Source organism: Drosophila kikkawai, chromosome 3R (assembly GCF_030179895.1).
Source record: "Drosophila kikkawai strain 14028-0561.14 chromosome 3R, DkikHiC1v2, whole genome shotgun sequence".
NCBI lineage: Eukaryota > Metazoa > Arthropoda > Insecta > Diptera > Drosophilidae > Drosophila > Drosophila kikkawai.
Genome location: NC_091731.1, coordinates 27,838,145 through 27,858,173, shown reverse-complemented (window position 1 = coordinate 27,858,173; position 20,029 = coordinate 27,838,145). Strand labels below are relative to the sequence as shown.

At 46.1% G+C, this 20,029-nt stretch overlaps 5 protein-coding genes across 6 annotated transcripts; 4 read left to right on the top strand and 1 right to left on the bottom strand.

The window, feature by feature from the left end:
* The first annotated feature begins 273 nt into the window (after positions 1-273).
* Positions 274-2,882, top strand: Wdr37 (WD repeat domain 37). Its single transcript, XM_017176313.3, has 3 exons — positions 274-986; positions 1,078-1,639; positions 1,696-2,882. Exons 1-3 carry the CDS (start codon positions 833-835, stop codon positions 2,441-2,443), a joined length of 1,464 nt encoding a protein of 487 aa, XP_017031802.1. The 5' UTR covers positions 274-832; the 3' UTR covers positions 2,444-2,882.
* Vti1b (Vesicle transport through interaction with t-SNAREs 1b) lies at positions 2,879-3,562 on the bottom strand. The gene is made up of 2 exons (XM_017176314.3): positions 3,311-3,562; positions 2,879-3,251 (listed from the first exon to the last, which is right to left on the bottom strand). The coding sequence occupies exons 1-2, from the start codon at positions 3,467-3,469 to the stop codon at positions 3,042-3,044; spliced, it is 369 nt and encodes a 122-aa protein (XP_017031803.1). The 5' UTR covers positions 3,470-3,562; the 3' UTR covers positions 2,879-3,041.
* Positions 3,563-4,487: 925 nt separating this feature from the next.
* Vha100-2 (V-type ATPase subunit a family protein Vha100-2) lies at positions 4,488-13,807 on the top strand. 2 transcript variants are annotated; one of them, XM_017176220.3, is made up of 6 exons: positions 4,488-4,671; positions 10,686-10,823; positions 10,883-12,510; positions 12,569-12,827; positions 12,902-13,136; positions 13,195-13,807. In XM_017176220.3, exons 2-6 carry the CDS (start codon positions 10,707-10,709, stop codon positions 13,458-13,460), a joined length of 2,505 nt encoding a protein of 834 aa, XP_017031709.1. In that variant the 5' UTR covers positions 4,488-4,671; positions 10,686-10,706; the 3' UTR covers positions 13,461-13,807. The 2 variants fall into 2 exon arrangements, with proteins under 2 accessions (XP_017031709.1, XP_017031710.1); XM_017176221.3 differs by lacking the exon at positions 4,488-4,671 and adding an exon at positions 7,029-7,185.
* A 455-nt stretch (positions 13,808-14,262) lies between these two features.
* Positions 14,263-17,148, top strand: Vha100-4 (Vacuolar H[+] ATPase 100kD subunit 4). Its single transcript, XM_017176322.2, has 4 exons — positions 14,263-14,489; positions 14,569-16,440; positions 16,506-16,740; positions 16,800-17,148. Exons 1-4 carry the CDS (start codon positions 14,337-14,339, stop codon positions 17,063-17,065), a joined length of 2,526 nt encoding a protein of 841 aa, XP_017031811.1. The 5' UTR covers positions 14,263-14,336; the 3' UTR covers positions 17,066-17,148.
* Positions 17,149-17,529: 381 nt separating this feature from the next.
* Positions 17,530-19,096, top strand: pch2 (pachytene checkpoint 2 protein). The gene is made up of 2 exons (XM_017176348.2): positions 17,530-17,649; positions 17,706-19,096. Exons 1-2 carry the CDS (start codon positions 17,588-17,590, stop codon positions 18,910-18,912), a joined length of 1,269 nt encoding a protein of 422 aa, XP_017031837.1. The 5' UTR covers positions 17,530-17,587; the 3' UTR covers positions 18,913-19,096.
* Positions 19,097-20,029: the final 933 nt, after the last annotated feature.

Genomic DNA, 20,029 nt, shown 5'->3' with positions numbered 1-20,029 from the left:
GTCAGGTCACAAACCTTTGACTGCTTTCTTCAACATTACACTGTGAAAATAAAACGTAGATTTAAAAAACCAAAACTAAAAGCAATTTTTTTTTCCTTTAAAATCCTTTTAAATTTTCTAAATTTAAATTTTAAAAGCTTACATTAACTTGGCTCTTAAAAAAATACAATGCCAATCTTTTAAATAAGCCGCTCAGTAGGTATTGCAATTTAACTTTTATTTTATTCGTCATTACTCAAATTTGAAAATTAAAGTTATTGCGTTATTGCAAAAGCAGCATACAGCTTCGATTTAATATTTTACTTAAAATGAAAAAATAAAAACAAAAAATTATTTTCTAAAAATCAGCTTTATACCGCCCATCATATTTATAAATTATTAACTCTAGAGGCTTTTTAACTGCTTAGGCCCCATGAGAAAATCCTTATTTCCATTATAAATGCCAAAAGTCATACTCAAAAATTTGCGCTGGTATTCGAGTTCCCAATTTCTCTCAGTGCAACAATTCACAATAGCACTACTGCCTATCGATATCCACCGATTGGATACACACATCCCCATCGCCGCCAGCTGTTCCGCTCTGTTCCCCCCGCTCGCCCCTCCCGCACACATTTATTATCATTGCGAAAACCAAGTGCAGGCAGCAGCAAAAACAGCAAATCCGTCGCAACCAGGCGAAAATGGATCAATAACGCGCCAGCCAGGGCTAACTCGCAAATCCCGTGACCGCTAATTGGATTCCATTGTGCGCCCAGCGACAGGAAACGGAATTCTACAACGGCCGCCAGCGAATCGCTTGCGAGATACACAAAGAAGCACAAACAAACCGAAGATGAAGGCGACCAAGACGCGGGCTGTACGCCTGACAAGCCTAACGGAGGATGTTGCCACCGTGCCGGAGGATGCACCCTTCCGGGCACGCCTCCACTTCCTGTTCGCCCAGATCGAGCGGGAGTTCGAGCAGCTTTACCTGGAGAATCAGAGTTGTGAGTGTCAGGGGATCCAAAGTGCATTCAAGTTTCCATTAAATTGGCAAAAAAAAAAAAAACAATAATAAATGGTAATAATTTTTTACAGTGCAGGATAAACTGGACATCGCCAACGCCACCAAGGAAACCGTGGTCTTGCAGGAGCCACGATCTACCGCAGGAGGAGTGCTGAGCGCTCCCTCTTCCTCCTCCGCTTTGGCCACTCCCGCCACCCAAACGGATGAAGTGGGCGCAAGCTTTCTGGCCGCCGCTTCCAGCACACACAAAAGCCTAAAGGCCAAACTGAGCAGCGCCACCGGCGGCAGCAAGGCAAAGGCCAGCAACAAGATCAAGGCCCAGACGAGCCGCATCGTGTCCAGCTTCAAGGCTCCAACAGTGGTCAGCACTGTGGTGCGAGAGTTTGGCGGACATAAGGATGGAATTTGGCAGGTGGCCGCTAAGGCGGGACAGCCCATTATAGGCACCGCTTCCGCCGATCATACAGCTTGCATCTGGGGCGTGGAGAGTGCACGGTGCTTGCTGCAGTACCAAGGACACGCCGGCTCCGTCAACTCCATAAAGTTCCACAAGCATAGAGATCTCGTGCTTACTGGCAGCGGCGATGGAACCGCCCACATCTGGCAGGCGGCCGTCAACTGGGAGGTGTCGAAGTAAGTGTCCAAAGAGAGACGTAGGTCTTCGGTTACAATTTTCCTTCATCCCACAGGAAGGGCCATTCGTCGGAGGAGGAGCTGGACGACAGCGATGAGCAGGTGGAGGATCGCGATCGCGTGGACACCTTGCGCACACCGTTGTGTGAGTTTACAGGCCCCGGTGGCCACCTGTCCGTTGTGGTGGCCGCAGACTGGCTTTCCTCGATGGACCAGATCATCACCGGCAGCTGGGACAGGACCGCCATATTGTGGGACGTGGAAACAGGCCAGCCACTGCAGCCGCTGACGGGGCACGACCACGAGCTGACCCACGTTTCAGCGCATCCCACACAGCGCTTGGTAGTGACCGCCTCCAGGGATACCACGTTCCGGCTGTGGGACTTCCGAGAGGCCATTCCCGCGGTTTCTGTGTTCCAGGGCCACACGGAAACGGTTACCTCGAGTGTGTTTGCGCGGGATGATAAAGTGGTGTCCGGATCGGATGACCGCACCATCAAGGTGTGGGAGCTGCGCAATATGCGCTCGGCCTTGGCCACGATCCGGACAGATTCCTCGGTAAACCGCCTGGCCGTTTCCAGCGGTGGGATCATCGCAATACCACATGACAATCGCCAGATCCGGCTGTTTGACTTGAATGGACAAAGGGTGGCCAGATTGCCGCGCACCAGTCGCCAGGGTCATCGACGGATGGTGTCCTCTGTGGCCTGGGCGGAGGAGCCGCTGCTGGACTGCGATCTCTTCTCCTGTGGCTTCGATCGTCGCGTCTTTGGCTGGTCCATCGTCCTGCCCAAGGACAATTGAAGGCGGTTAAAGGGGGGAGCTGCTCCCAAAGAAGGATAAGCAGGCAGCCCCCTCGGAGCCCAAAAACACCTCTCGAACAGGGCATCCGCCAGAGATGCCCGTACTTATGTGTGTAGCCGTTAATCGTTAGATCAAGTATTATGCAGACATTGTTCAAGATGTTCTAGATGTCGACCCTGAGTGTAATTACTGTTGCTTTTTGCCAAATAGTCGTGGCACATCATCAAGTGCTGCTATAAACTACATATTATCATTGTTATAACAAATATGCATGGGGATTGGGCAGGACTTGCGAAGTCCAATTCGTATTTTATCTGTGTTTTACTACCATACATAACATACATACATATTATAGGTGTCTGAGGCATTGACGTTATTAGCGAACATGAATAAACATAATCAATCAAGCACTCTTAGATGCATTAACCTACAAAGTGTATGTGAATTATCTTTTATTTCCATTTTATACACATATTTGGATACTTTTGTTACAACTTAATGTTAGTGGCTAAGGCATAGTGTTGACACAACAATTTTAAACATAAAAATAGTCCATCGATAATGCGTGGCTATAACTTTGGAATACAATCGCTGCGGCTCACAGGTGGGCAAACTTCAGCACCAACAGACCAACCAGAATGCCCACCTCCAGTATGATTATGAGTATCAGAATGATCTTGTTGTAGAGCACCTCCCTGCTCAACTTCCGAATAATGGCACGTGACTTGGACAGATCCTGGTCGGCGTCCTCCAGTCGTCGTGTGGTGCGCAGCAGTGACTCCCTCTGCTCGCCCAGTTCGCCCAGCACCTGTTGGAATGCAAACATATATAAACAAGCCGGCTAATCCCTAGGTATTATGTACTTACCTCCACTCCCATGTTCTCCGTTTCGATGGCAATCTGGTTGGATCTCTGGATACTGTCTGTAGTGCGTTGCAGCACATCGTTCATGTTGGCCGACAGCTGCGCTTGGCGGCTGTCGTAGTCGCCGCCGCTGGGCAGTTGGCGGTAGCCGTTATTGGACATGATTTTTGCGTATTTAAAAGAAATTAAATGCGATTTTGTTAGGGCTTCGAAAAACAAAATAAAAACAAAGGCAGGGTGTGACCGTTTTGATAAATTAAGAAGAAAGCCAAAACGCGTTAGAGGCGGAAAAAACCGATGTTCTGTGGCGACTATCGATGATTTTGACACATCACTAAAACGCAACCGTTATTGATCTTCGGCTTAAAAACAGGGTGTTTATCTCTTAATAATAATAATAAAAATAATTAATAAAATTATAAGATATAGGGGTAAAATATACATTTTAATTTCATAAAACCAGTTTTACGTAATTTTTGAATAATAATACATCCAAAAAAGATCAAAATATGATTGATAAGATTACATATTTGCAATAGATAAATAGAACTATATTTTAAGAATATTTGACAAGCTATTTAAAACAAAGTTTCAACAACTTTATGGTCTTCTTGGAAATATATTGTTTATGATTAATTGATTTCAAAGGTTTAAACACTTCCGAGAAACAATTGGTTCTTTTTTTTCTGAACAGAAGACAGCCGTTAAATCAAAAGTCAAGAGGTTTGCCCAAAAATAGAAAGGGTAGTATAAATTTATCAACTACCATTTTTACCCTTACCGCTTTACACCCGTGTACCCCCCTGGCAGTTGCTAGGGCCGACAAGAGGGGCGATTTATAAAGGCTGACAAAACCAAAACAAACAACTATCAATATCAGGTTGTCTTATCTGGAACAGGGAATTACTCGGCTGAACCGTTATTAATTTAAATTGATAGAGGCGGTGGCTAGTGGCTACGCAATGCGGACCGTACATATGTAGTACTTGAAGAGTTTCGACTTTAGTGCGGGTATTTGTCGATTTTTGATTCCTGATAACGGCCCCTGTTGTGCTGCCTCCCTGATCATACATGGCCCGATCCGAAGATATAGCAACTGTGTGAGTTTTATAGAGAGGCGGCGGCAGAGAGCCGATTGGCGAGCGGGTTCTAGAGCCGCCGCTGGTCGCGGCGAGTGCCAAATTTAAACGCAGTCGATCGCTGGCGGTGAGCAGACGTGCGCTCCGCTTGAGATACAGATACTCAGGCACTCAGTCAGATACTCTCGGTCGGCAACAAACAAGTTCTAAATTTATCGCTCGTACTCGCGGGGACTCGAATCTGTGGTGTCTTTGACATTCTAAAGCGTTTTCGGAGCTGTGAAGGTAAGCGAATCCCAGGCAAAGATCCCGCAAAACTCGACTAACCCAGTGGGTTCAAGGTGATCGATCTCTGGTTCTCTTGAGCCGAGGCAAGAAAGTGTGTCATAGATTTTAGACCGCAAAAGATGCAAAAGCATCTCGGAGAGCACGTGCTCCAGCAGATTCGCCTGCATTTCGGCACGTGACGATGCTCAGTGATAGCAAGTAGCTAGTTAGTCAGTTAGTCAGAGGGGAGGGGTCACCTCGGCTGTCATGGGACCCATTGTGCAAACGGCGCTCCCACCTGCCCGAAGTCACAGGTAAAGTCAGAGCGCTCTAGCTCCGTCTCTGTCTGGAGCCCGCGAGTATCTCTGAGATATGTAGTGGTCGTCGTCATGCGTGTCATATTGCGGCAGTGTGAGTGTTGGTCGAGCACACAGATACTGGGCCAGCATTTGTATGTATGAATATCTGTGAGTCGCGCTCTCCCACAGAGTCGCGAGTTTTCGAGTTTTATGCAATCAAATAATACGGGTATCATGTGATCTCCGGGGCTTGTGGTCGGCCTAGAAAAATCTTCTGCTAGAACGGAAAAGAAACCTAGAGTCAAAAGCTTAGCTCGATCGAGTACTTCAATATAGCTCCGAGTAATAGCACACAATAAATTCCAGTCGATTATGATTTATGGATCACTCTATAAATTCCCCGTCGTCGTCGCACTTCCCACCGATCAATCAACTTTAGCTGATTAGCCAGCAGCAGCAGCAGAGCCCGTTTATGAATGGAAAATCTGAACGTTCGAGAAATCAAGAAATCCCAGATCTCAAGTACGAGTGCATATAAGTCTTATAAAGCCCCGCCACTCGAGTCCCAGATCTCCAGTTGCGCAACTCCCCAGCCGAAAGCTTATCGGCATTACGACAAAGACCTCTGGGAATGCCATCGAAACATGGCAATTCTCAATGAAATTGTAGAATTATAGTTTTCCCAAAACCCATATCTGATACTGTTAAGATAGGATTGTCTTAGGATTGTTTTTAAAAACATTTTATTATTGGTGTTATACAAGTCTGGGATAAATGTACCTTATGTTGACTTAAGAATCTGGGGTACATAAATAGGTTAATAGCCATGTGTTTAACATTAGTTTATGGGTTCGCGCTTCTGTTTTACAACTCCCATTTATTTTTAGTTCTCTGCCACCAATTACCTTTCTGATAAGTCTGTGCCATATGGGCATAATTTGGATTTGTGACGCAACTGAAGTGCTTTAGTAGTTTTCTTTACTTTGCTCCCACAGAAGCAGTTTTGGAAAATCAATTGAATTGACAATTGGCGTTAATAAAGATGAGTATGGGATGGGCCTCTCTTCTGCCGATCGTCTTTGTATGTGGATTCACATAGATATTATATATGTATGTATATGTACATATATGTACGTAAAAGTCTTAATTACTCGGCGAGGAAAAAATGGAATTGTCATAAAAATGAACGCTCTCAATAAAAAGTAGAAGTTATATTCGCATTCGAATTAACAACAAATAGCAGCAAGAGAGCACTAAAAATGGGAGAACCAGAGAGAAGCAAGATAGAGAGAAGAAAATTAGAGAGAAACAAACAAAACAGAGCGAATAGTGAACGAAACTTCGAAGCGTAGCGATATTAGTATTAGCCTACACTCACATGGGCGTGCGCCCGCTCCCAAAAACAGGGGGCTGTCAATGTCACCGCTCTCTTCTTAGCTCTATCTCCCACCGTATGTCCCTCTCCGTCGATTAAATGTGATTAAGGCTCACCCACAACTCGCGTGTGTGAGACAGGAGCAACAACAACAGCTGCATTTGAACTACAGTTGAGCTCCAATAATTTAAATTCCTAATTGTCCAAATTTGAGTTTGAAAGTAGAGTTAATAAGTTATCGAATTGGAAAAATATAAGGTAGAGAACATTCGAAAATATTAAAACTAAATTAAATAAAAATAGTTTTTTTTTTCAAAATCTCCTGGTAAAGTCTGTCAAAAGTAGGCTGCAAAATATTTATTGATCTGCCATTGATAAAAACCAAAGCATACTTTTCGGCTTCTTCAGAGTAAATATTAAGTATACGATTAAAAAAATTTTTATAGGGAAATAAATAGTAAGATTAACTATGATTATAGATAAATATTGGTTATCATAAAAGTCTAACTGTATTTGGAGGTGGTTGGCACCCACACACCCGCACGCAAGGCTAGAGTCCACTCACGAAAATGACCAGCAAAGAGGAGCGAACAGAGAGGAGAAGGAGAGAGGCGAGAAGCGGATAGCAAACGGCAATGGCTACGACGTCGCTTAGCGCCTAGTTGTTGTTTTGAAGTTGAACTGGTTTACAGTTAGCGCAGCTGTTTCGCCGCCTCGGTGTTTTCAACGTTTTCAGTGTTTTTTTCGTGTTCGAGCTGTGCGTGCGTGCGAGCGATATTGGGCAATTGGGAATTCGAAATTCGAGTTTCCAGTTTTCGGTGAATTCAATTTATTAAAACGAAAGCAGCACTTGATCAGGCGAGTTCAATTGAAATAAATACCTGTTTTCCAATCATCGAGTTACGAAAAAGTTGCCAATTAATTCAAGAGAAATGAATAAATATTTACAAATAGAGTGCTTTGTTTGTCCTCGTCTGAATATGGTGTTTATAAGCAACGACTGTGTACAGTAGTACCTACAAATACACACATACGAATGTCTATATAATAGCCTGATATCGTATTGCTGCGTACTGGCAGGGTTGAGTCCAAGCTGTGGTGATTTCCGCCCTCAGGCGATAAACCTTATAAGCAAGTACCCACCCACCCTTTTGATTAAATTTTAATCAACGTGCAATTCAGTTACTGAATTTCCTCAAAGAAAATACACTCAAGTCCCTCTTTTACATATTTTACGAGTACCCTCAAATTGTATTAGTCAGTCCCTTATTAATGTTTTAAATTAGTTAAAGCTTATAAAGTGACGGTTTTTTGTTAATAAGAAAATAAAATAAATATAGAAATTAGTATAAAGAGACCTAAGGTAATTACATATTTGTTATTCTTTGAAATCCATAAATAATAAAAAGTCGCAGTATATTCAAACCCAGTCTTTAATGGAACCTAAACCTTGAAAAGTTTACAGAAATTTAACCTTCGTAAGACATTTGAGTGTGTACAAGGTGTAAGTTCGTTAATTGCACTATAAAATAGTTTAAAATGCACTAAATGACATTGTAAAAATGAACAAGTAGCCGCCGTTATATTGGAAACCCAGTCTATATGGATTTCCCTCCTACGTTTCTGCTTCGGCGCACGCCAATACTAGGCTAATATAGCTATAAAAACTACAAACAATTGAACTGGCAAACATTCTAAAACGATCTTTCATGACCCGACAATTGGACGCGTATTCGTAATTAATAATAAGTGCAATTAAGGCTGCGAATTTCATGACTCTGCTATTTTTAGCAAACAACCGGCCCAAAGACCCAGAAAAAACCAACAAAGTGCCAGCCAGCACACACTCTTACATATTTGTATAAGTTGGCCTGATAAAAGTGTCAAAGTAAGCGAAAAAAGCAAAAGATATGCCGGGCAGAGCAACAGGCTATGGGAGCATCAAGTGGATCCCATTTCCCATTCTTCCCGGGAACTCGATAGCACAAGGCATGAGGGGAACTCCGATTGTGTTCTTACTCCTACTGTAGAGATGTTGGTGGTCCTGTTATGTGATTGATGGATCTAACAAAGCACTGATGGTTGGATGGGGTTTTCGTGAATATCCATGACGTCCCCGGTCCCTGGCAGCAGGCCAATTGTCTGGGCCATGGTTTTGTTATTTTAATGCTGTTTTACAAATGACTCGAACGCCCCTACAGAGAGAGATAATTAGCAGTGTCGTAAATCTAATAACTACTCTATTGTTTTATATTTTTTTTATGTTTTGTTATATTTTTATTAATATAATGGGGTTTTAATTAGAACAGGACTTATACATTTTAATATCTCAAATGTCGAAATGCTGATTCACAAAAAAGATCCCCAAATGGAAGATAAAATAACTCTAGAAGTCCTAACAAAAGTCTGAGGCTCAACAAAATAATCACTACCAAGCCTCGGAAATGAATCATTCTTAATAGTTGGGGTTTATGTATAAAAATATATATTATGTATATTAAATATATTATTGTTTTTTTTTTTATTTTCCATACCACTCGTTTAGTCCTAATGTTTTCAGTGCACAAAAGTTCTGCATAAATATAGTATGTCCTACATATAACACATCATACGTTTTATATCTACCGCAAAAAGCAAAAGCTAATTCTTCTCTCCTGTCGGAGAACGGGAATTTGGATGGGATTCGGATTCCGTGTGGGGGGAGAACCGGGACCATATGTAGTCCGGGGGACCATTAAAGTTCGATAATGTGCGAGGCTGACGTCGCCGTGTCGTTGACTGTTTGGCCGATGATGTCACATCAAACCTTGATGTCGTCTGTGTGTACACTGCGAAATGGCGAAATGCTCTCGAGTGCAGACACCACCACCAGACGGCTGACTACTACTACTGCTGCCCTGCCCAGGACCTCGCCCACCTTCGCTTCGACCCGCCCACAGATGCGTCAGTGCGGAGGCAAGCCAATTACTTGCATTATCTGACTTCCACCGATTTTTTTGGGAGAAGTCAGCTCTATTTGCACATGGCGGGCCAGGCCTGACTGACAGTCCCTGATAAACTGAAAATTATCAGTTAATTTGCCATAATCATAATTTATATTAAAACCCCCATATGTTTTGTGGTGTTAAGCTTTCTTGAGGAAGTGTCAGTGCATTTTGAGTCGACGCAGCGATAAAAGTTGTTTTCTTACTTACGGCTGTAAACAATATTGCAGCAGTATCGAGATAGCTCTGGTAAATAAGTTCGTTTCCACAGTAAGATAAAGGCGTAAAGCCAAGTTATTTCTTAACTAGATAATACGGGTAACTGTAAGATATAACTATATGAATTTCCACAAAATAATATCTTTATAAACTTAAAATATAGTCATGCCATCTGGTCTGGCAGGAAGGAAATCTATCAACAATGAATTTGACTTTGTGTTGAACTAATCTTTATTGCTGCGTTTATATTTGGATCATAAATAGGTAGGTTCCAAAAATTGGAACTGTGCTTATATGCACATATAATAATACAATTTTAGTTGTGATCGCACTTTGTAAAATTTTTAAAAGTACTTCCGTCTACTTTTACAAGTCTTCTAACAATTCTTTAGATCGCTTTCTTACCTATCTATTAAACTGAGCACTGTTTAAAAATTTGAAAATTCAGTTAATGTTCGATTCCTTTATCTTCGAAGTCAATACAAAGCAGCTCTTCTATTTGTTTACTCAACAATCCGATAGGAGTTACGTGATTTTGCTTTTAAATTCAGTTAGAACGTGACTGGGTATTATAATTGAGAAGTGGAAACTTTTTTGGGCTTAGTATATGGACTCTACTTGTTTGATTCTATGGTTGTGATGAAAGCACCGCCGGGTCCGAGCGCCATATGGAGCTGAAAATAGAGTGATTGCCTTTCCACACCAAAGAAAAACAAATGAAAGACAAATAAATAAATAGAATCATTTGCAGAGCAAGCAGGCGAAATTTTGTACATAAATATGTCGGGTTGAATAGGGGGCGAAGATGCACTGAGACAAAAATGCCTTTAAAATGTAATTTACTTATTATAAAATTTACTTATGTTTTTGGTTAAATTATGAGGAAGGATAGCAAGGAAGATTGATACAAAATAAGATAAAACATGATCTTTTTGTATATTTGACACTATATTAAATAATATAAATGTAAGTTAGTTTTGACTTATTTTTTGGCCAAGTGAAACTATTGTTTATCGCATATTCCCTCTCCTGACCAAAGACCAAAGCCATACGATGGCGAAAAACAAATCGTGGTCGCTATTCTTTATTTTAATTGCACGTCTGCGGAATGCCGAAACTAATCCCCCTGGCCAATGCCTCCTCTCTTGTTCACAGGGAACGTAAGCAGTCGCCAAGATGGGGGACATGTTCCGAAGTGAGGAAATGGCACTCTGCCAGATGTTTATTCAGCCGGAGGCCGCGTACACCTCCGTATCTGAGCTGGGCGAAACCGGCTGCGTGCAGTTCCGCGACGTAAGTACGGATTGTAGTTGCCCCTTGGCGCCACCACTAATCGAAGATCCTCTCTCCAGCTGAACGTGAACGTCAACGCCTTCCAGCGAAAGTTCGTCACCGAGGTGCGTCGCTGCGATGAGCTGGAGCGCAAGATCCGCTACATCGAGACGGAGATCAAGAAGGACGGCATCGTGCTGCCGGACATCCAGGATGACATTCCGCGGGCCCCGAACCCACGCGAGATCATCGATCTGGAGGCTCACCTGGAGAAGACCGAGTCGGAGATGATCGAGCTGGCCCAGAACGAGGTGAACATGAAGTCCAACTACCTGGAGCTTACCGAGCTCCGCAAGGTGCTGGAGAACACGCAGGGCTTCTTCTCGGACCAGGAGGTGCTCAACCTGGACTCTACCAACCGGGCTGGTGGCGTGGACGAGGCTACTGCCCAGCACCGCGGCCGACTTGGCTTTGTGGCCGGCGTGATCAACCGCGAGCGTGTGTTCGCTTTCGAGAGGATGTTGTGGCGCATCTCGCGCGGCAATGTCTTCCTCAAGCGCTCCGATCTGGACGAGCCACTTAACGATCCGGCTACGGGCCATCCCATCTACAAGACCGTCTTCGTGGCCTTCTTCCAGGGCGAGCAGCTGAAGAACCGCATCAAGAAGGTGTGCACCGGCTTCCACGCCTCGCTTTACCCCTGTCCCAGCTCCCACAACGAGCGCGAGGAGATGGTGCGCAATGTGCGCACTCGCCTGGAGGACCTGAAGCTCGTCCTCAGCCAGACGGAGGATCACCGCAGCCGGGTTTTGGCCACCGTGTCCAAGAATCTGCCCTCGTGGTCCATTATGGTCAAGAAGATGAAGGCCATCTACCACACGCTCAATCTGTTCAACATGGACGTGACCAAGAAGTGCCTGATCGGCGAGTGCTGGGTGCCCACCAAGGATCTGCCCATCGTCCAGAAGGCCCTCTCCGATGGATCTGCTGCCGTGGGCAGCACCATTCCCTCGTTCCTCAACGTGATCGATACCAACGAGCAGCCGCCGACCTTCAACAGGACCAACAAGTTCACTCGTGGCTTCCAGAACTTGATCGATGCCTACGGCGTGGCCTCTTACAGGGAGGCCAATCCCGCTCTGTACACCTGCATTACCTTCCCCTTCCTGTTCGCCGTGATGTTCGGCGATCTGGGCCACGGCCTCATTCTGGTTCTCTTTGGCGCCTGGATGGTTCTCTCCGAGAAAAAACTGGTCCGTATCCGTAACGGTGGCGAGATCTGGAACATCTTCTTCGGCGGCCGCTACATCATTCTGCTGATGGGTCTCTTTGCCTGCTACACCGGATTGGTCTACAACGATATCTTCTCCAAGTCGATGAACCTGTTTGGATCGCGTTGGAGCAACAACTACAACACCACGACTGTGCTGAGCAATCCCAGCCTGCAGATGCCGCCCAATAGCTCCACCCACGGCGTCTATCCCTTCGGTCTGGATCCCGTGTGGCAGCTGGCCGACAACAAGATCATCTTCCTGAACAGCTTCAAGATGAAGCTCTCGATCATCTTTGGTGTCCTGCACATGGTGTTTGGTGTGTGCATGTCCGTGGTTAACTTCACCCACTTCAAGCGCTACGCTTCCATCTTCCTGGAGTTTGTGCCCCAGATCCTCTTCCTGCTGCTGCTCTTCGGATACATGGTGTTCATGATGTGAGTGGGATTCGAATATATTTCCTGTATATTTTCTAAAACGGATTCTGTTTTAAAGGTTCTTCAAGTGGGTTAGCTACAACGCCAAGACAGACATCCAGGCCGAGACACCCGGTTGTGCTCCGTCCGTCCTGATCATGTTCATCAACATGATGCTGTTCAAGAACACACCACCGCCCAAGGGATGCAACGAATTCATGTTCGAATCCCAGCCGCAGGTGCAGAAGGCCTTCGTGCTCGTCGGCCTGTGCTGCATTCCCTGGATGCTGCTGGGCAAGCCCCTCTACATCAAGTTCACCCGCAAGAACAATGCTCATGTAGGTCTCCCTCAACACTGAGATCCGCTCCTCTTAATATTAATATTAATTTGTTATTCCCTTCTCCTGGACAGGCCAAGCACAATGGCCAGCTGACCGGCAACATGGAGCTGGCCGAAGGCGAGACCCCTCTGCCCACGGGCTTCTCCGGAAACGAGGAGAACGCAGGAGGCGCCCACGGTCACGATGATGAGCCCATGAGCGAGGTCTACATTCACCAGGCCATCCACACCATCGAATATGTGCTCAGTACCATCTCGCACACTGCCTCTTATCTGCGTCTCTGGGCTCTGTCCCTGGCCCATGCCCGTAAGTGTTCCTGTGGAGCTGTTAGATGGCCTCTCTATTAACCCCTTGTGCATTGCAGAGCTCTCCGAGGTGCTGTGGAACATGGTGTTGTCGCTGGGTCTGAAGATGTCCGGAGTGGGCGGCGCCATCGGACTCTTCCTCATCTTCGGCGCCTGGTGCCTGTTCACCTTGGCCATTCTGGTCCTGATGGAGGGTCTGTCCGCCTTCCTGCACACCCTGCGTCTGCACTGGGTGGAGTTCATGAGCAAGTTCTACGAGGGCCTGGGCTATGCCTTCCAGCCCTTCAGCTTCAAGGCCATCCTGGACGGCGAGGAAGAGGAGTAGAGAGCTCCAGTGTGCTCAAACCACGAAAATATGTATAAAATTATCCAGCGAGCTTTGCTTTGCCCACAGCCCACAGATATGTTTTGAATTGTTTGTTAAATGTTTTTGTTTTGTTTATTTCCTTTTCGGATATCGTCAGTATTGTGGTGCTCTTCCCACATTTTTGTATCCTCTCCGTTTTGTATTCCATTTGTTGTCGAAAAGTATTCCTCCTCCTGGCCGGGAGTTGTGCCTAGTATTCTCAAAAAACTGTTTCAAAAGCAATAATTTGATATTCATTGTTATAAATAAATAACTTGTACAAAATAAATTAATTGTAATAAATAAATATACAGCAAGGAAGAGAACAGCAAAATTGTGTACTTATTTTTAGATTATTGTGAATTAATGCAAATAATTAAAAAAAAGTATAATTTTTTATTATACGTGTGACGGCAAAGAATCAGTCCAAGGTACAGTTCATACCTTACAACAGGTCACCACTGTATGTACTCATAGTTTTAGGTACACAATTCATAGAATAAGTACCTAGAGCAGACCTGGAAATCACTAATTGTCGTGCAATTGGTTTTTAATTCCAAATGGCTGAGAACTATCAGTTGATAAGCAAAAAAAAGGCTGGAAGGTAGGAAAAGCAATCGGGGAAACGGACATTCATCACATTGATTGATGGCTTCACGGGGCATAGAAGTTCCCCAAATATTTATCCAAGGCAGACTGATAAGCCGGGAAAGAAGGCGCTCGTGGGTCAGCTAGCCTTCCTCGTCCAAGTCACTTGACCAGACCGATCAGTCGTCTGACAGCTGCGCTCCGAATGTGCGGAGCCCAACTCCGGAATTTAATTAACCAGTCAAAGGAGCAACAGGATCAGCCAACATGTCCAAGTGGTGGAGCTGCGGCTCCAATCAGGAGAGCAACAGCATTTTTCGAAGTGAGGTGATGTCCTTGGTGCAAATGTATCTGCAGCCGGAGGCAGCCTACGATACGATTGCAGCATTGGGCGAAGTGGGATGTGTGCAGTTCCGTGACGTAAGTGGACAATCTCGTTTCTTGTCCTTTCCTGATAAATATGCGATGAAATCCGTATCCTTTTTTATCCCCTTTAAAGATGAACGAGAAGATCAATGCCCAGCAGCGCAAGTTTGTCGGCGAGGTGAGGCGCTGCGATGAGCTCGAGCGTCGCATTCGTTACGTAACTTCTGAACTATCCAAGGAGGGTCACAAGGTGCTCGACCTCATCGACGATTTCCCGCCGGCACCACAGCCGCGCGAGATCATTGATCTGGAGACGCACCTGGAGAAAACCGAGACGGAGATCATGGAGCTGGCTGCCAACAATGTGAACCTGCAGACGAGCTACCTGGAGCTAACCGAAATGATCCAAGTGCTGGAGCGCACCGATCAGTTCTTCTCGGACCAGGAGTCCCACAACTTTGACTTGAACAAGAAGGGAACGCATCAGGACCCCGAGCAGTCCAATGGCCGTCTGGGCTTCGTGGCCGGAGTGATCAACAGGGAGCGGGAGTATGCCTTCGAGCGGATGCTGTGGCGCATCTCGCGTGGCAACGTCTTCGTTCGCCGCTGCGAGGTGGATGTTCCTTTGACGGATCCCAAGACCGGCAGTGTGCTCCACAAGAGTGTCTTTGTGGTCTTCTTCCAGGGTGATCAGCTGCAGGGCAGGATACGCAAGGTCTGCACCGGCTTCCATGCCCACATGTACCCCTGTCCCAGTTCGCACGCCGAGCGTCAGGAGATGGTGAAGAACGTGAAGATCCGTCTGGAGGACCTCCAGGCAATCATCAACCAGACGAGCGACCACAGGACCTGTGTGCTTCAGGCGGCCCTCAAGCAGCTGCCCAAATGGTCGGCCATGATCAAGAAGATGAAGGCCATCTACCACACGCTGAATCTATTCAACGTGGACATGGGCAGCAAGTGCCTCATTGGCGAGGGCTGGGTGCCCAAGCGGGAGCTGGAGCAGGTGGAGGTGGCCCTGGCCGCGGGATCAGCCAGTGTGGGCAGCACGGTGCCCTCGTTCATCAATGTGCTGGACACCAAGAAGGAGCCGCCGACCTACTTCCGGACGAACAAGTTCACTCGCGGATTCCAGAACCTTATCGATGCGTACGGAATCGCCGGCTACCGCGAGGTGAATCCCGGCCTGTACACCTGTATCACCTTCCCCTTCCTGTTCGCCGTGATGTTCGGCGACATGGGACACGGCACGATCCTTTTCCTCTTGGGCCTCTGGATGGTTTTGGACGAGAAGCGGCTGAGCAAGAAGCGGGGTGGCGAGATCTGGACCATCTTCTTCGCCGGTCGCTACATCATCATGCTGATGGGTCTGTTTGCCATGTACACGGGCTTCCACTACAACGACATCTTCTCCAAGTCCTTCAACGTGTTCGGCTCGCGCTGGGTCAATGTCTACAATCGAACCACTGTCCTGACTAATCCCACCCTGACCCTCAATCCTACGGTGGCCGCGAGAGGGGTCTATCCCATGGGCATCGACCCGGTCTGGCAGTCGGCCTCCAACAAGATCATCTTCCTGAACACCTACAAGATGAAGCTATCGATCATCTTTGGTGTGCTGCACATGGTGTTTGGCGTGTGCATGTCCGTGGAGAACTTTGTGTTCTTTAAGAAGTACGCCTACATTATCCTGCAGTTCGTCCCGCAGGTCCTCTTCCTGCTGCTCATGTTCGGCTACATGTGCTTCATGATGTTCTACAAGTGGGTCAAGTACAGTCCCACCACCGATGTGGTGGCCGATTCCCCCGGATGTGCGCCCTCGGTCCTGATCATGTTTATCGACATGGTCCTGTTCAAGACGGAGACGGCCTCGCCGGGCTGCGATGCCAGCATGTTTCCTATCCAGCGCCAGCTGGAGACAATATTCCTCGTAATCGCTCTCATCTGCATCCCTTGGATCCTGCTCGGCAAGCCGCTATATATTAAGTTCAAGCGCCGCAACAGGGTGAGTCTGAGCTAGCTTGGGGCTGTAAGACGTGACCTAATCCTTCTTACGACTTCCTGCTGCAGCCCGTTGGACCCGTGGAGGATAATATCGTGGAGAAAATTGAGATAACCACCGGCAAGGAGATCATCATTACGGAAGTGGCCGAGGCTCACGAGTCGGGCGGACACAGCGAGGACGACGAGCCCATGAGCGAGATCTGGATTCACCAGGCCATCCACACCATCGAGTATATCCTGAGTACCATCTCACACACGGCCTCCTATCTGCGTCTCTGGGCTCTGTCCCTGGCCCATGCCCGTACGTATTCCCTTGAGATTGCAGTAGGGATTTGCCATTAATCTGGGATTACATTGCAGAGCTCTCGGAGGTGTTGTGGACCATGGTGCTGGCGATGGGTCTGCAGACCACGGGCTATACGGGCTGCATCTGGATTTTCCTGATCTTTGCCGTCTGGGAGTTCTTCACCATCGCTATCATGGTTATGATGGAGGGTCTTTCTGCCTTCCTGCACACTCTGCGTCTGCACTGGGTGGAGTTCATGAGCAAATTTTACGAGGGCGCCGGCTACCCCTTCACACCCTTCTGTTTCCGGGACATCTTGGTTGTCATCGAGGATGACTAGGAGGGGATTTCCGGGCGGGCATCTTAAGTGTGCCGCGCATTTTCAGAATATTAAATAAAGAGAAGCATTCCACAAAAGCACAATTTAACTTAATATTATTAAAAATATATATATGTTAATGTTTTAGAAAGATAGAAATTAAGAGATAGCAGGAAAAGGAAGCTTGCCAACATTTTTAAGATACAAGTATACATTTTTTTCATTACTATTAATTTTTTTACTACTGTACAACTAGTAAATTTTGCACTTTATTAATGTTAAATTTACAATAATTAATAGGTAAAAGTTTACAAATATTTTAAGTTTTAAATAATTTATTAGTAAAAAATGTCCTTAATGGTTCGAAACTTCGGTAAGTCGCAACTAGTTTCCACACCTACTGCACGAATAATAAAAATCGAATATGTAAAATCGATAATCGATAGCTTTTAGAGCATCGATTGCCCATGTTCGTTTAGGTTACTCCCATCTCTACATTTTGTGTGTTTCCGCGACTTTTTAAAGGTAAACTTTATTTGCAAAATGAGTTTCCTGAGCAACAGCAGCACTGTCCACGTGGAGGTTCGCGTGAAGTGCCTCAACCTGTGAGTACCGCTTGGTGTCGCAAACTTCGCCCTAATTATTAACACCATGTTTGCAGGGGTTTGGGAGATATGCGAGACCGATTGGAGCCGGCGTTGAAAACTTATGTGCAGTCGGCCAGAAACCTGCCGCACAATGTTCCCCTTATCCCGACTCTGCCTGAAGAAAAGAGTCCGCTGGTGGAAAACGTACTCCTGGAGTGCGACAGTGACGGCGGACAGCAGATAAATCCGTCGTCCCACAACAAGTTTCGTTTCCATTTCTATAAGCTTCATCCAACAAATGCCGGTGCCGGGCTCTTCGATGAAAGCGGCAATGGCGATGGCATCGATAGCGTCATAGCAGCCCATCACGTTCTGCTGCCGGCCAGCCAGTTTGAGGGCCTCTGGGAGAATCTGATCTACGAGAGCGGACTGAAGGAGAAGCTGCTCAAGTTCGCCCTGTCCGCCCTGAGCTTCTCGCAGCATCAGGTGGACACGAATGTGATTGCCTGCAACCGGCTGTTGCTGCTCCATGGTCCGCCAGGAACGGGCAAAACAAGCCTGTGCAAGGCGCTGACCCAGAAGCTAGCTATTCGGACACAGGAGAGCTATGCGTACACCCACCTGGTGGAGATCAACAGTCACAGTCTGTTCTCCAAGTGGTTCTCGGAGAGCGGTAAGCTTGTGGCGCGTCTGTTCTCGAAAATCGCCGAGTTGGTGGCGGACCGCAACAACCTGGTCTGTGTTCTTATCGACGAAGTGGAGTCGCTGGCTTACGCCAGAAGCGCCATGTCCAGCAATGAGCCCAGGGACGCCATGCGTGTGGTGAATGCGGTGCTGACCCAGCTGGATGATATTAAGACTTGTTCCAACGTGCTCATCCTGGCCACCTCCAACCTGGCGCAGACCATTGATCTGGCCTTCCTGGATCGTGCTGATATCCGTCAGTATATCGGACTTCCGGGATTGCCGGCTATTCGCTCCATTTACAAGTCCATGTTGAATGAGCTCATGTCGAAGGGCATCCTGCAGCGGGAGGATTTGGAGACGGAGGACGCCGAGGAGGGACTTTTGTCAAATTTGGCCGAAATGAGCAGCGGCCTAAGTGGTCGCACCCTGCGAAAGCTGCCGCTCCTGGCCCACACCCAGTACACCAGCAGCCAGCTCTACGAAGAGAACGAGAAGATCAGCCTGTCGGACTTTCTGGACGCCATGCGTTTGGCCTTGGAGCAGCACTTGGGTGAGCAGCGACTACTGAAGCTGGAGTCCCTGGAGCAACTCTGAGGCTACTTCATATTTACCAATTTCTCTCATAAGTCCAAATACTAAAAAAAAATAGAAACACCCTTCACCCACACCCACTCCCACACCCACTTTATGTCCATCAAATGGGATACTTTGTAAACTTCAATTTGCTGCTATGAAAAACAATCCGAGGCAGAGGACCAATCCTGTCCCCATCCTGTTAGCTGCTTCGTTTCATTTGCACACGACACAGAGATTTTCCCATTTCTTTATCCGGCTTTTGATGTGAAAATCAAGCGTGAAATCTTGTTATTTGCTTGCAAGCTTCTACTTCGACTGCCCAGGCAGGACCTCATCTCAAGCGTTCCACGGATGGATCTGTACCCTGTACCCTGCACCCATCACCCTTCCCTCTCATCGATATGCACAGACATCGGACATTGGACTTGGACCCTACGCAATCTCAGCACTTTTGCTTTGCCCTCCCTTCGCATAGGAGAGCAGAAGCCCTCTTGAGTCCGGCACATGTCGAAGCCACGGGATGATGGCGCTGCAGGGTGGCACACCAAGTTATTGCAAGTGCAAGTGACGACTAATCAAATTCGGTTGACGATTTGATTCTGTATTGACGCTGCCTGTTGATCCACATCATCCATTTGGAATCTACCACTTACTCGCAGCATAAGCTTGGTCCAAAACACGGAAATCGAAATAAAACAAACATACTGTGTGGCTCAAGTGCCTTCACATCGTTTTCAGATTGCATTTCAATCTATTCTTTGCATCAATTCGGATTTAAAACAAAAAATTAAGGCATGTTTTTAGTTGTAAGATAAAAATGTTTAAAACATATTTGATCATCGAACTTTACTTTTCATTTCTACTTTCAAAAGAGCAAAATCCTGGAACTAAGCTCATAACATTTTTAATTTTTCCATTTTCGTAAATAAAAGGTATAAAAAATATATATTTTTAATATGAAAACCAATATATTTGGTCACAAAACTTTGAGTTCATATCCATTTTCGAAAGTGCACAATCACAGAATTAAGTTATTTCATTACAATTTTCATTTTTCCATTTTCGTAAATAAAGGATATATATTTTTAATATGAAAACCAATATTTTACAAGCCCAACAACTGAGTGGGTGACTG